The 14,300-nt window shown below is 62.5% G+C and overlaps 3 protein-coding genes across 4 annotated transcripts; 2 read left to right on the forward strand and 1 right to left on the reverse strand.

The window, feature by feature from the left end:
* Nucleotides 1-156: 156 nt before the first annotated feature.
* Nucleotides 157-1,937, forward strand: ABHD14B (abhydrolase domain containing 14B). 2 transcript variants are annotated; one of them, XM_062640545.1, is made up of 4 exons: nt 157-340; nt 616-843; nt 1,008-1,249; nt 1,584-1,937. In XM_062640545.1, the coding sequence occupies exons 2-4, from the start codon at nt 636-638 to the stop codon at nt 1,764-1,766; spliced, it is 633 nt and encodes a 210-aa protein (XP_062496529.1). In that variant the 5' UTR covers nt 157-340; nt 616-635; the 3' UTR covers nt 1,767-1,937. The 2 variants fall into 2 exon arrangements, with proteins under 2 accessions (XP_062496529.1, XP_062496530.1); XM_062640546.1 differs by having other exon boundaries at nt 619-843.
* Nucleotides 1,938-3,035: 1,098 nt separating this feature from the next.
* PCBP4 (poly(rC) binding protein 4) lies at nt 3,036-9,238 on the forward strand. The gene is made up of 13 exons (XM_062640541.1): nt 3,036-3,223; nt 4,730-4,845; nt 5,123-5,146; nt 5,225-5,257; nt 5,516-5,632; nt 5,707-5,835; nt 6,074-6,202; nt 6,461-6,535; nt 6,705-6,749; nt 6,906-6,981; nt 7,337-7,389; nt 7,825-7,994; nt 8,303-9,238. Exons 2-13 carry the CDS (start codon nt 4,750-4,752, stop codon nt 8,616-8,618), a joined length of 1,263 nt encoding a protein of 420 aa, XP_062496525.1. The 5' UTR covers nt 3,036-3,223; nt 4,730-4,749; the 3' UTR covers nt 8,619-9,238.
* A 3-nt stretch (nt 9,239-9,241) lies between these two features.
* LOC134175080 (probable G-protein coupled receptor) lies at nt 9,242-11,904 on the reverse strand. The gene has a single exon (XM_062640542.1). The coding sequence runs from the start codon at nt 11,615-11,617 to the stop codon at nt 10,388-10,390; it is 1,230 nt and encodes a 409-aa protein (XP_062496526.1). The 5' UTR covers nt 11,618-11,904; the 3' UTR covers nt 9,242-10,387.
* Nucleotides 11,905-14,300: the final 2,396 nt, after the last annotated feature.

Here is a 14,300-nt window from a genome sequence, read left to right on the forward strand (position 1 = left end):
GGCGGCGCTCGGGCAGGGCTCGGGTCGGTTCGGCAAGGGCTCGGCGGTGCTCGGCAGAGTTCGGCTGGCTTGGCTAGGGTTCGGCAAAGCTCGGCAGAGCTCGGGTAGGGCCCTCGGCTGCACTCGGCTCGACTCGACCAGAGCTCGGCTAGGGCTCGACGCACTTCGGCCCCGGTTCGGCTCCGCTCGACCCGAACTCGGTGGGGCTCGGTAGAAGGGGGCCGCTGCTCCCCCCCGCTCCGCTCCACCGCCCTTTGGACCGGGGCGCGGCACCCGCAGCCCCGGAGCACTGCGGGGAGCGGGAGGCGAGCAGCGGCCGGCACTGGGGGCGGAGGAGCAGGTAAGGGCCGCCGGCCCAGCGCTGGGCGGGGAAACTGAGGCAGGGGCCGGGGCCGGGGCCGGGGCCGTGAGCGAGCGGCCCCACGCACGCACCCCGGTGCCGGCCCCCTTCGGGGTCCCGCAGAAAGAGGGTGATGCCAGGGTAACCCCCCGGTCCCAGTAGCGGTGCCACAGCCCCTGCCTTCCCACACCCGCTGTCCTCGACACCAGGACAAGCGCCGTCACTCCTCCTGCTAGGCACGCGTCTGTGGTTTTTCACTCCTCAACCCCCCCCAGCAGCCCTCCCGACCCCAGGCATGGCAGCCCCGCGGCTCACCGAGAGCACCATAACGGTGGAAGGCCAAACCCTCTTCTACCGCCAAGCTGAGCCGGCGCAGCAGGCACCGAAGCTGCCGGTGCTGCTGCTGCACGGCATTCGCTTCTCCTCCGACACCTGGCTTCAGCTGCGGACGCTTGCCACGCTGGCCGAAAACGGCTACCGAGCTGTGGCTATCGACCTGCCGGGTAAGGCGCAGTGGTGAGCACAGGCTGGAGCGAGGGGCGTGCAGATAGAGCTGCTCGGGTTTGTGGTGCCAGGGTGGCACCCCCGGCATCCCGCTGTGCTGGCTTCTCCTGGTCACTAGGCGGCTGGGACAGTGACAGAGCAACTTCTGTGTTCCATGGCTCAGGGCTGGGCCGCTCGAAGGATGCTATAGCCCCAGCACCCGTGGGCCAGCCGGCGCCCGGGGCTTTCCTGAGAGCTGTTTCGGAGGCTCTGTGCCTTGGTCCAGCTGTGGTGATCAGCCCATCGCTCAGCGGCATGTATTCCCTGCCCTTCCTCTTCCAGCACAACCACCTGCTCAAGGCATATGTGCCTGTGGCACCCATCTGCACCGAGAAATTCACTGCGGAGCAATACGCCCAAATCAAAGTATGGCCTGGAAGGACATTGAGGGAGGGTGGGGACTGGGAGGGAGTGATGGGAAAGAGACCTTTCAACCAGAATAGGCAGGAGAAAAACCAAACTGGCCTCTGCCACCGGAAGAGGGGAACATGCTGATGAAGGAGTGCGACCATGGGTAACCAGAAGGGAAAGAAGGGGCATTAGGAGACCCAGGAGTCTAAGCCTTAGTTTCTCTTTGTCATGGTGGGTGGGGGATAAGGCAAGTGTCTCCCCTCCATTTCCTGCACCAGGGTGTCCCTAGCCAGGAGGAGCAGGTGCTTGGGTGCTGTTGGCAAGCTCAGGGTGTGTTCCCCTTCTGCAGACCCCCACGCTGATTGTTTATGGGGACCAGGATGTGGAGCTGGGGCAGACCAGCCTGAACAACCTGCAACACCTCCCTGAGCACCGGGTGCTGATGCTGCAGGGCGCCGGGCACCCCTGCTACCTGGACAAGCCTGATGAGTGGCACCATGGGCTCCTGGCCTTCCTGCAGCAGCTGGAGTGAGCAGGATGGGCTGTATGGAGGGACCCATGGGGCAGGAGAATATGACCAGCCCTCCTACCCCTCTGCTTGCTGACACACCTGTGTGCCAACCCAGCCCTGCTGCACCATGCTGGGTCCACGCCATGCCACCACCTCCCTTGGGACCAAATAAAGACCCGAGCTGTGCCACCACTTTCCTGCCACCTTCCTGCTGCTTCTTCCCACTTTCCCTGCCTCCTTCCCTGGTCCCCACCTCCTCCACAGCCACAATCCCATGCACATTTGAGGGGTGACAGCAGGGGAGGTGTGGCCACTGAGGGACAGGATATTTGGGGAGCGTTTCCCTGTGGGTGAGTGCTGGCTGTGAGGCTGGTGGAGCCCACCCATCACTTCTGTCAGGACCCCTGGGAGCCTCAGAGGGTGCTGGGGAGCCCTGGGGCTATGTTCAGGACCCCAGGGTGGTGTCACCCATGTCCCCAGCCTGCCAGCCGCCTCTTCATCCTCCTTTCTCCTCCCACCCCTCCTGGTGTAATCCACAGGAGCTTAAAAGGGAGCTGCCAGCCCTGCAGGCTCCTGCCCGGTGCCCCAGGGAGGTGGGGGGCGATTTATGGAGTAAGTGGCTGCCATGAACAGATGAAGGGGCGGGTGGGGAGGCCTGACAGACATCTAGCTGGACAGACAGGGGGACAAGCCCCCTGCCCACCACCTGCCTTCCCCCTGCTTTGGTGCTGCTGCACTGGGGACACAGATGGAGCCGGCAGTGGGGTGCCCCCCTCCCCCCTTGCCCCTCCTTCCCCAAGCCTGCCTGGGCTTTAGCTGCTTACGCCAGGGCCCAGGAGGATTTAGTAGGGGAGATAACAGGGCGGGGGGAGTACTTTGTGGGTGCAGGATGCCAGGGAGGGGGCACAGGGCAGTGCCAGGGTGCAGGAGATGGTCCAGGGAGGAGCTCTGTCTGGAGCATCCCTTACCCCCCCACACCCGGCTCCCTGTGGGAGACCAGCCTCCCATACAGGGGTGCTTCTAGCCGTCCAAGCACAGCCCCCAGTGCCGGAGGGCTCTGGGGTGCCAGCTGCCCTGTCCCTGCCCGCTTCGGTGTCCTTGAGCCCTCGATCCCTGCCAGCTGATCGGCTTCCAGGAAAAAAAAACACGCAATTACAAAGAGGGGTGATGTGTGAGCCAACGGGGGGGGGCGTTGGGGGCAGGAATGTCCCCAGCGGTGGCAGATGGCCTTACCCAGGGTGCATTGTTCCTTTTAGTGCCTCTTATCCGCTGTAATAGGATCCCGGAGGGAGGGATGTGGGAGAGGGGAAGAGCGAGGGGGGCCCCGGCGTGGACCGGGGTGGGGGCCGGGGCTGCCAGCCTGGCCCTGGCCTGTCAAGCGGCTCATTGTTCCTGCCCCGGGTGCCACTGGGCGCCGCCGGGGACAATGTGGCACTGAGCGGGGTGGCCGGCGGCGGAGGGACGAGGAGCACGGAAAGGTACCCACCCCCCAGGCCCGGGGGCTCGGGGCGGCCGGGAGGGCGAGTGGAGAGAGGATCCCCCGGGGACGGGCTGGGGTCTTCCTCCTGTGTATCCTCCCACCCCTCACCTCCCTTTGCCACCAGAAGGTGCCCCATAGGACGGGCGGTGCCCAGCCTGTGGCTGTCCCGACGGGGGCAAATGGCCTGTGCCCATCACCGCGGTCTTTGGCATCCCTGCCATGGCTCACCTGGGGGACAGCACCCCCCTGCCCGCGGAGCCCCCACATTGCCTATGGCCGTGAGGGGCACCCATTGCCCTCCTGCCTTCCCCCTGCCCCACTGCCAGCCTCATCCTTCTCTTTCCGGCGGGATCTTTTGTCTTCGCTGCCGTTCATCCCGGGGGTTCGGGGGACCCCGGAGGCTGCCCGCCCCTGCCGGCACCACGCAAGGCTTCGGGAAGGCGGATTGCAGGGGGTACACCCCTCAGCACACCCTATCTCAGCCTCCCCTCCATCGGGAACAGCAATATCGCCCTTCCCCAGCCATTCCTCAGCTGCTGGTAACAGGGGGATGAAGATGCAGCATCCAAACCATCCCGCGGGGTGCAAACCGTGGCACTTCGGGGGTGCGGAGCGCCCAACCTGTCCCTCGCCCCCCTCACCCTGATGCAGGAGATGTGCCGTAGCAGCGGCGAGTCCTGCCAGCACCTAAAATAACCTCCCCTCCACCCCCCCGCCGTGCCCGCAGACACGGCCCCAGCCCCAACACGGGTGCTTTGTTTCCAAGCTGCTTGGCATTGCCCGGCCCTCCGGGAGCCAGCGATGCCGCAGCCGCCCACCCCTGCTCGGACACACGGCGATTGTCCTCGGGGCCGGCACCCGGGGCCGCGGCCACCCCCGGGCACAGCACACAGGAGCCGAGGGGTGGCCCTGGGGTGCTCGGGGGGTGGGACGACGACGACGACAGGGTGCAGCGGCATCGTGTGTTGGCATCGCTCCGTTCGGGAGCTGGGTTCGGGGTCTCCATCCTGGAGGTTGCCTCAGTTTCCCCTGGGGTTTTGTGCATGGACAGAAGGGAGGAGGAGGAAGAGGAAGGCTCACGTGGCCTGTGAGATGACTCAGGCCACCTCTGCCCCCCCTGCCCTGTGTGCCACTATCCCAGCAAACATTTGCAAACCGAACCCCATCCCACAGCATCCCCTTTCCCTCCCATTATCCACCCAGCTCCTGGCTTCATGCAGGTGCAGTGCCAGCTCCAGCCCAGGCCCAGCATGGGCCAGGCTGAAGACAGCTGCCTGCAGGCTCAGGCAGACACAGCAGTGAGTCCCTTTTGGGGAGCTCCCGGAAGGTGTGCAGGGTGCCAATGGGGTACCACAGGGCCGTGCAAGCCTCCCCCGCCAGAGGAGGGTACAGCACTGCCCTGCCTCAGTTTCCCTGCTTCCCAGCCTTGGGTGCTTTTCAGGCTGCAGATTTAGGGGAGGGGCAGCTGGGGCCTCCCGCTTTCTGTAACTGCCATGTCCCGCAGGCTCAGCTCACCCTCCTGCCATGGCATCGCAGGACACAGCCAGCAGCCTGGGCAGCAGCCCCAAAGAGACGGAGCTCAGCATCACCCTGACCCTCCGCATGCTCATGCATGGCAAGGTAACAGCAGGGAAGCTTGGCTCTGCTCAGGGGGGTCAGCAGTGCCCAGGGTGAGGGACCATGCTGCTCCTCACCAGAGCCTGGTTTCTTCCCCTACATTCCCAGAAGGGTTTCTTCCCACACCCTAAGCTGGGGAGGGGCCATTCCCATGGCCCAGTGTCACCAAGCTGCCAGTGGCCATGGGGCAGGGCCTGCCTGTTTCCTTATGGGCAGAGGAGGGATGTGGCAGGCAGGGAGCTGCCTGCTGATGGGGCCGCCCTCGTTTCTGCCTTTGCAGGAGATCGGCAGCATCATTGGCAAGGTAAGATTTGGGGTCCAGGGCACCACCAGCCCTGGGCTTCCCTGGACCTGACCACCTGCCCTGTTCCTCCCCCTGCAGAAAGGAGAGACTGTTAAGAGGATACGAGAGCAGGTAAGGGCATGTTGGGGGGCTGCCAGTCCTGATGCCTGTCCTGCACGCACCTGATGGCTCCCACTAGCCCAGCCCTGCCCCCCAGTCCTGGACGGACCCAGGGGAAATGCAGCTTCATTCCCAGGAAGGCTGCAGGTGGGAAGGGGAAAGCCCAGGTCCACAGGCATTGAGCCCTGCCATGGTGAGCCCTTCCTTGGGTGGGGGAACATGGAGCACAGGGCCCACGCCATCCCTGATGGAGTGTGACACTGTCCCCAGAGCAGCGCACGCATCACCATCTCGGAGGGGTCCTGCCCCGAGCGCATCACCACCATCACCGGCTCCACCAACGCTGTCTTCCGTGCTGTTTCCATGATAGCCTTCAAGCTGAAGGAGGTAGGCAGACCCCACAGTACCGCCACACCTGTGTGCTCCTGGGGGTCCAACACTGCATCCCCATTTCCTCGCAGGACCTGGGAGCAGGGTGTGATGGGGCAGCAGCAGGCAGAGCACCGGTGACGCTGCGCCTGGTCATCCCAGCCAGCCAGTGTGGCTCACTCATTGGCAAGGCAGGAGCCAAGATCCGGGAGATCCGGGAGGTGAGGCTGTGGGTGCTCCAGGTGTGGGCTCCCCTTTTCCCCCAGGGAGCACAGAGCCCTTGGAACAGGGGCTGCCGTGGTCCCTCAGGGGCTGTGGGAGGTGATGCAGGATTGGAGCATCACCCTGCGGGTCCTGCAAAGCTCCCTGGGAGTCCACGAGGGTACAGGGGAGGTGGGAGGTGCTGAGCCCTGGGGGTGGAATGGCTGAGGGACCCCAGCGTCTCCCTTTGCCCCTCAGAGCTCAGGGGCACAGGTGCAGGTGGCTGCTGACCTGCTGCCCAACTCCACCGAACGGGCCGTCACCGTCTCGGGGGTGCCGGACACCATCATCCAGTGCGTGAGGCAGATCTGCGCCGTCATCCTGGAGGTACCCACTGAGCACAGCCCAAGGGGGCACATGCTGCCTGATCCCCCCTCACCAGGGCTTCCTTTGCCCTCCTAGACCCAGGCACAGGCATCCCTCTGCACAGAAGTCCATAGAACACGCTGCCTCAGTGGTGCTGAGGGCTGTGCCCAGCTTGCTGGGGGCATGGGGTTGGCAGAGGGGGTTCAGGGGCACCTGTGGGGCAATGGAGACATTCAACCTCATCTCTTATCCCCTCCACCTCCTTCCCTCCCCCTCCAGTCACCACCAAAGGGAGCCACCATCCCCTACCACCCTGGCCTCTCCTTGGGCACCATCCTGCTCTCTGCCAACCAGGTAAGGGGCTGCAGCGCCCCCCCCCCCCAGGCACAGGGTGGCCAGGGGGCTCAGCTTCTGCCCAGCAGGGCAACTCCAGTGGGCTTGGGGTGGCCTCCCTGCCATGGGGTGAGGCCTGAGGCAGGGGCACCACCCGGCCCCCTACTGATGCCCCTTTCCTCCCCCCCAGAGCTTCCCCATGCAGGGCCAGTACAGCGGGGTCTCTTCTGCAGAGGTGAGTCTGTCCCTGTGGCAGCACGTCCCTGATCCCATGGGCACTGTGCCTGTTCCTGCCAGGGATGCCTGTCCTGGGAGGTGCTGGGTGCCAGCCCCCAGCCCCAGGAGTCGACAGAGAATAACAGCTCCTTCCTCTTCCTCCTGCTTCCCGCAGGTGACGAAGCTGCAGCAGCTCTCAGGGCACTCGCTTCCCTTTGCTTCCCTGGGCCACGCACCCACCATGGTGCCGGGTGAGCATCTCCTGTGCCCCTCCAGGGCTGGGGTGTGAGGTGCCCCTCCTGATCCCCTCAGCCACCTAGCCCTGATGAAGGGGTCCCCATCCCCTGCACCCTCTCTGGTCCCAGCCCCCCAGCATGGTTACCTGCCCCCTGAATGACCCTGTCCTTGATTTCTTGGGGTTCCTGCACCCGTCAGAGACCCCCAGCCCTGCCGTGGGGGAGCACCAGCACCAAGTTACGCATCTCCCCAGGGATCCTTCAAGTTTGTCCCCAGGAACATTGACTGTCCCAGCATGGGGCTGGGGTAGGGGCACAGAGCTGCTGGAGACCCACCATCCTCCACTAACATCCCTATCTCTTTCTACAGGCCTGGATACCAGCTCCCAGTGCAGTTCCCAGGAGTTCCTCGTACCCAATGACGTACGTGTATGTTCTGGGATGGTGACGGGGACCACAGCTTGTCCCCATCCATGTGTCCCACCCCACAGCCACTTTGCAGGGGCCAGAACTGGCCCACACAGGGGAGGCTCTACCTTGCCTGTCAGAGCTCAGGAGATGCTTCAGGGGCAGAAGCAGCCGGAAGGGAAACTAAGGCACGGGAAGGGGGAAAGGGCTTGGCCAACACCAAGGAATAGCCCTGGATGTGTCAGCCCAGTGATGCCAGCCAGGGAGGCCCTTGAGTGAGAGCAAAAAGCAGGGTCTGCCCAAGGAAAGCAGCACCCTGCCCTCCCGGTGCCTGCCTCAGTTTCCCCAGTACTCCCAGACATAGAAAGTGGCCAGTGAGCCCCTGGGAGCTCCCCGGTTGGCATGGCCCCTCCAGCTGCTCCCAGCTCACGCCAGCCTCTGCCCCTCCAGCTCATCGGCTGCATCATTGGCCGACACGGCAGCAAGATCAGTGAGATCCGTCAGATGTCAGGTGCCCACATCAAGATTGGGAACCAAACTGAGGGCTCCAGTGAGCGGCACATCACCATCACGGGGTCCCCCGTCAGCATCACCCTGGCTCAGTACCTCATCACAACCTGGTAGGTACTAGGTGCACTTCCCCAGCACCCCAATGCAGCTCTGGGGGGACACTGCCCCCCCCAGCATCTTCAGGAAGGATGAGCTGGGCAGTGCTTTGAGGTCCCAAGATTTTGGGTGCAGGACCCTAGATCCCACAGGGTTTGAGCACCAGCTTTTTAGCCCTCCTCAGCAGGATGCCCAGGTTGAAGAGCAGTGCCAGACAGGATGGGGCACGCAGTCCCTGCATCCTAAGATGGGCAGGTTGGGGTGAAGGACCTGCTCTGTCGCTGTGGTCCTCACCACTTCATCACCACCTTTGGTTCCCCAGCTTAGAGACGGCCAAATCTACCTCCCAGGTGCCGCCAGGCCCTGGCTCCATGGACCTCGGCGTGAGCTTCAACCAGCCCCTCACCCCGGGCTCTGGTGCAGCGCTGCCCACAGTTGCCCCTGCCCACCCAGCCCTGCTGGGCACCCCCTACACCATCTCCCTCTCCAACTTCATCGGCCTGAAGCCGATGTCCTTCCTGGCGCTGTCCCCGTCCTCTGCGGCGGGTCCCAACAGCGGCACTGCCACCCACACGACCAAGATCTCAGCTGCCAATGGCACCAAGCGAGCCGACCGGCAGAAGTTCTCACCCTACTGAGCCCTGCCAGCAGGTGGGTGAGGGGGGCCGGGGTGCCCCCCAGTGCCAGAGACACCCCCTGATGCCCACCCTGTCCCCAGCCCCTGCCAGGCACCCCATGCCCAGAGTGGACCCTTTGCCCCCTGCCCTGGGGAGGGGTCCTCCTGGCAGATGTCCACGGAGGAAAAGGCTGCTCTGCTGCCTGCTGCCCACCCCGGCAGCGCTGTGTCCCCCTCCTCGGTTCTCCTGCGCGGGGACCACGTGCCCTGGTACTGGGGGGTGCGCAGCTGTCCCTGCTGGCCTGTAGTCCCCTTCTCTCAGTGCCCAGTGCCAGGGTGGGACCCCCACCACCTGCCCCTCGCCCTGCCCATCCTGCTGTTCTGCTGCTGCCCACCCTCCGGCTGGCACCCAAATGCTGGGTCCCATTGGATGAGGGGTTGACTGGCCTCTGTGGGGGTCCCCCTTCCTCTGGCTCTGGTGGGCAGGGGGCACCCTGGGGCAATCGCCTCCCAGCATACCCATCCAAGAGCCAGTCCCTGCTGGCTTGAAAATGCTGTATATATGTCTATATTTTTTCCTCCTTTGTAACTTTTCAATGGTTTAATAAAAAGATAAAATTTACAAGAAAACAAGTAACAACATCCCCCACCCAGGGTGGAGACACCCCCAACACAAGGGGCAGAACCAGCTCCTGGGGTGGTGGCTGGAAGGGCATCTCTGTGGCCAGGGGGATGCCCCTGACCCTCAGCCCCAGCCTCTCTGGGAGTCTTCCCGGAGCCCCATGGGACAGTTTGAGAGGCCATGGGGCAGTTCTCTTCCAGCCCACCAGTTATTACTGGGGCAGGGGCATCTCCAACCAGCACCATTCCTGGGCCCTTTGTAGTGGGCTGGGAGTGATGCCTCCAGCATTCCCCAACAGTGTCCAATCCCCTTTCTTGTGCTGGGGACCCCATGGGAGGGTCCCCAGAAGCAATGAGACTGGAAGGGGAAAGCAGCTCCTGGTCCTCTTCCACTGCTGTTGCCTAGGGGTGCCCCACATGGCCCCACCATCACCCTGTGCCACCACGTCCACCACTGGCCAGCAGTCCAGTTTGGTTGGCATGTGGCACCACTGGCTGGGCTTCAGCGGGGCAGCTGTGTCCATAAACATATTGGCCCCGGCTGCCCAGCCTTCCCCATGGAGGCCATAGTTACAGACATCACATGCTGCCATGCCAGCAGGATAAACACAGACATGGCCAGAGCCAGCCCCAAGGGTGCTGTCCCACTGGTAAGTGCCATCAGTGACAGGAGCTCCTTTCCCCAGAAGTTAGTTTTGGGTTAAGCAGCCAGGGATGGAAGGCTCCATGACAGCTGTCCAGGCTCAGTGGGGATTACTGGTGTTAGTGGTGTTAGTTGGTCCATTGCTCCTGGGTAGGGTACAAGGGACATCTGCTCTTCCCCGCTGGCCACAAGTGGTCCCAGCAGGGTGATGGAGATGGAGGTGCCCTCTCATCTGCCTCTGCACAGGAGCCCCTTGGCACCCTGTGTCTTGAGAAGGGTCCATGCAACTAGCCTGTGCTGGTGGAGCCAGAGACAATCCCAGCCTGTGGAAGGGAGATGAGGCTTCCCCAGATCTTCCTTCTCCTGAATGGAGAAACCGTCTTCCACCATAAGCTCAGAGAAGAGGCAAAACCTGAACAAGGACCCCTCCAAATCCGAGAAGCTGGATCAAAGCAGGTCCAGTGGGTCCCTGGCAGGTTCCCTGCCCATCCTCCTGCCCAGCACAATGGGACAGGGCCTCCTGCTTCTCAGCTGCTCTCTTCAGGAACTTGACCTGGGATGGGGAAGCTCACCTTGGTCTGGTCCAGCCTGTCCCTGGGGCTGGGGCTGATGCAGCTGGCATGGGTCTCCAGTGTGCAAGTTGCTCTCTGGAGAAACTGCAAGAAGTTTTCCTGGACAGAAGCCTCCGAGATGGAAAGACAGAGCTCCTGGCCCAGCGGCTGGTTGAAGCAGCTGCGCCGGAGCCGGGCCAGCTCCTCCCGGATCTGGCGGTTCAGCAACCCGTAGAAGAAGGGATTGATGGCAAAGGAGGAGTAGGCAATCCAGGTGACCACCATCTCCCCGTGCCCTGCAGCCTCCGTGCCAGCAGCCACAGAGGAGTGCAGGTGGAAAACGAAAAAGGGCAGCCAGCAGCACAAGAACTGTCCCACAATGAGGACCAAGGTGAGGATGGCCTTGTTGCTTCCCAAAAAGCGCTCTGGCGCCAGTCTGGGCACCGGCAGGTTCCTGGTGATGATGATGGCCACTAGGCTGGCGATGGAGTCAGATCGGTGTCTTGGTGCAACCGCCTGTGCCGGCACAGGCGCGTGCTGCTGGGATGCCATCCGGGCCACACGGTAGACACTGCTATAGACAGCAAAGATGATGATGGTGGGCAGAACAAAGCAGGCAATGCTGAAGATGATCAGGAAAGCCTTCTTGTGGGCCCCAGGGCTCCAGTAAACTGTGCAGCGACTGGCACTGGTGGCCCCGTTGCCTTGAGGCCAGCCTACTATTGCCAAGACAGTGACGAGAACAGACTTGACCCAAATGATGATCACTCCTGCCACTGCCAGCCTGATGGTCATCTTGACCTCGTACCTCATGGGGTGGACGATGTAGTAGTACCGCTCCACGCTGATGATGGCAATGGTGAGGATGGAGGCACTGATGAAGCAGACATTCAGGAATATCAAGCCCTGGCACTCAGCAATGCTGTAGACTACCCTGCTGAAGCAGGAGGAGCTGGAGATGATTCCCACAGGCATGAGGAAAATGGCCGAGAGGAGGTCAACCATGCAGAGGTGGCCGACAAAGATGAACTTCCTGAGAAGCGGGGTTTTGAGAATGACAACCATCACCACGGTGTTGGCCACCAGGGCGGTGAGTGTGAGCAGGACCATGCAGAGGAGGCCCACCACCTCCTGGGCAATGGACTGCTCGGGGACAGGAAGCAGCTTTAGGCTGTCCGTGGTGTTCAGCCCTGTTTGGCTTGCCATCCCCACTGAGGGCTACGCCAGCAGCTCTGGTGCCTGGGCATCAAGGGCTCATTTCTGGCATCCATTAAAGAGAAACCCCACCACAACCATGGCCACCATCTTCTCCTTGCCTGTTGAGGGGAGGGGTAGGGTGTAAAGGAGAGCCAAAATGAATGAGAGCCACAGAGAAACCTGGAGATGACCTGAACCCCTCCAAGATGCTGGAGCAGGGAGAAGTGCCAGGCGAGGTCGTGGCACCCTGCTTACTGCTGGGCTGGCATCTGAGCTGTCCCAGCCTGGCCACAGATGGCACTGCCAAGACCTGCATGTACCCGTGCCAGGCTGTGCCATCCCCCTGCCCCAACCGCACCAGCACCCCTCAAAGAGGGACAACACAAACCCGCCTGCCCCATCATTGCTCCTTGCTCCCTCCAAGGGGCACTCTGGGGCCAGGGAGAGGACCAGCTCACCTCTGTTCCTGTGGAGGTGGGTGGTCTCCTCCTCTCCCAGGGTGCAGCTCCCACAGAAGAATGGGACCACTGGCTCTGTGTGAGGCCACGCTCCCCTTTCCCACACTGTCACCCGCTCCTCACACTGTTTGCCTGCATCCCGCCAGCTGCGGATGGCACCAGCTGTCACTCCCGGCACTGCTTGCACTGTGGCAGTCCACAGGCAGCTGCTGGCTCCTAGCAGCCAGTGGGGGCTCAGCAAGGGGGGACCAGGGTCCCCGAGTCCTGTGTTCCATCAGCACAGTCACCCTTGGCCTGTTCCTTCCACAAGGACAGCTCAGCCTCAAGGTGCTCAGGGCAGGTCCTGCTTGACCAACCTGATCTGCTCCTATGACAAGGTGACCCGCCGGATTGATGAGGCAAAGGCTCTAGGCATTGTCCCTTTGTAGTTTAATGAAGCATTTGACAGTGTCTCCTCCCACAGTGTTCTCCTGGGGGCACTGGCTGCTCATGGCCTGGGTAGGGGTGCTCTTCACTTGGGTTGGAAACTGGCTGGATGGGCGAGCCCAAAGAGTGGTGGTAACCGGTGTTGCATCCAGTTGGTGAGCGGTCACTCGCGGTGTCCCTCAGGGCTCAGTGTTTGGGCCAGTGTTGTTTAATATCTTCGCTGATGATCTGGATGAGGGGATCGAGGGCACCCTCAGTCAGTTTGCTGATGACACGAGGTTGGGTGGGAGTGTTGATCTGCTGGAGAAGAGGAGGGCTCTGCAGAGGGAGCTGGCCAGCTGGATAAATGGCTGTGGCCAGTGGTGTGAGGTTCAACAAGGCAAAGTACCGGGTCCTGCATTTGGGTCACAGCAACCCCATGGAACGCTCCAGGCCTGGGGAAGAGTGGCTGGAAAGCTACTCATGGAAAAGGACCTGGGGGTGCTAACTGATGGAGCTGAACAAGCTTCTGTCAGCAATAGCGTGGCCAGCAGGGCCAGGCCAGTCACTGTCCCCCCCGTACTGGGAACTGGTAAGGCTGCACCTCAAATCCTGCATTCAGTTCTGGGCCCCTCACTACTGTACCTCCAGCACTTTGAGGTGCTGGAGAGGGCCCAAAGAAGGGTGGCAAAGCTGGTGAAGGGCCTGGAGCAAAGTGTAAACAGCAGAGGGAGCTTGGTGGGGCTTTAGTCCAGAGAAGAGAAGGCTCAGGGGGGACCTTCTCTCTCTCTACGACTACCTGAAAGGAGGCTGGAGGGAGGTGGGGGGGCTCTTCCCCTCTTAAAAGTTTAAACCCATTGCCCCTTGTCCTATCGCTACAGTCCCTGATGAAGAGTCAGGGACTTGGATGCCCTTGTAGGCCCCCTCAGACGCTAGAAGGCTGCTCCGAGGTCTCAACGTAGCCTTCTCTTCTCCACCTTCAACTGTCTCAGCCTGTCTTTGCATGGGGGGTGCTCCAGCCAGCTTGTGGCTGTGCCTGGGATTGCCGTGCCCCAGGTGTAGGACCTTGCGCTTTGCTTTATTGAACTTCACCAGGTTTTCGCAAGTCTCTGCTGGGGGCTGAGCGCCGCCTCCTCCATGCCCTCGGCAGCAATGAGCGCAGCCACTGTAGGCTAAGCCTTGAACTCCTCCTTCTTTCTTCCAACATGAGGACGGTCTGAGTCGCCAAGGAGGAAACCAGGGGGCTGGCGTCTTTTCTTGGGCCTTCAAGGACTGTGGGGACAAAGCAGGAGAGGTGAGGTGACAGCCCTGCGTCCCCTCCAGGCAGGGCACCTTACACCCCATGGTGCCCAGGGCCGGGAGGGAGGCAGGTGGCTTACCTGGAGGCTGCTGGTCAGGAACACCCCCTCCACAAACACGCTCTCCCCATAGACGCGCTGGCAGCAGAGCCCCCTTCGCCTGGGATGGTTCTGTGCCAGAGTCCTTCCTCCTCCCCACTGCCCTCACTCACCCTGTTTGATGTACTCCGTCGTCCTGCGCCTATCCACGTACTGGCCGATGAGCCCTGGGGGGATGCAGTGTGTTGAGGAACCCGCTGCCTGTCGAGGACCCCAGCAGCCAGCCCCCCTGGCCACGCAGCTCCCTAGGGAGGGCTGACCCTGGGGTGCTGTGTCGAGGAGGGGATGAGCCACCTGCCAGCCCAACGTGTGCAAGCAGGAGTGCCTGAGAGGGGACCAAGGGATGCTCCAAAGGTCCTGCGCTGGGATGCAGGGACCTGTCAGAGGGAGGGATGTGGGGCTCACGGCTCACCGATGAACCTGACAGCGTCC

Source organism: Pezoporus occidentalis, unplaced genomic scaffold, assembly GCF_034315485.1.
Source record: "Pezoporus occidentalis ecotype Australia unplaced genomic scaffold, CSIRO_AGI_Poc_V1 ctg650, whole genome shotgun sequence".
Taxonomy (NCBI): domain Eukaryota; kingdom Metazoa; phylum Chordata; class Aves; order Psittaciformes; family Psittacidae; genus Pezoporus; species Pezoporus occidentalis.

Bases quoted from the DNA above. Each gene is read 5' to 3' on its own strand.
- ABHD14B (XM_062640545.1), top strand. From the start codon at position 636: ATGGCAGCCCCGCGGCTCACCGAGAGCACCATAACGGTGGAAGGCCAA. The intron at 844-1,007 runs GTAAGGCGCAGT...TCCATGGCTCAG, and splicing joins TGTGGCTATCGACCTGCCGG to GGCTGGGCCGCTCGAAGGAT. The intron at 1,250-1,583 runs GTATGGCCTGGA...CCCCTTCTGCAG, and splicing joins AGCAATACGCCCAAATCAAA to ACCCCCACGCTGATTGTTTA.
- PCBP4 (XM_062640541.1), top strand. From the start codon at position 4,750: ATGGCATCGCAGGACACAGCCAGCAGCCTGGGCAGCAGCCCCAAAGAG. The intron at 5,633-5,706 runs GTAGGCAGACCC...ATTTCCTCGCAG, and splicing joins TAGCCTTCAAGCTGAAGGAG to GACCTGGGAGCAGGGTGTGA. The intron at 6,536-6,704 runs GTAAGGGGCTGC...CCTCCCCCCCAG, and splicing joins TCCTGCTCTCTGCCAACCAG to AGCTTCCCCATGCAGGGCCA.
- LOC134175080 (XM_062640542.1), bottom strand. From the start codon at position 11,617: ATGGCAAGCCAAACAGGGCTGAACACCACGGACAGCCTAAAGCTGCTT.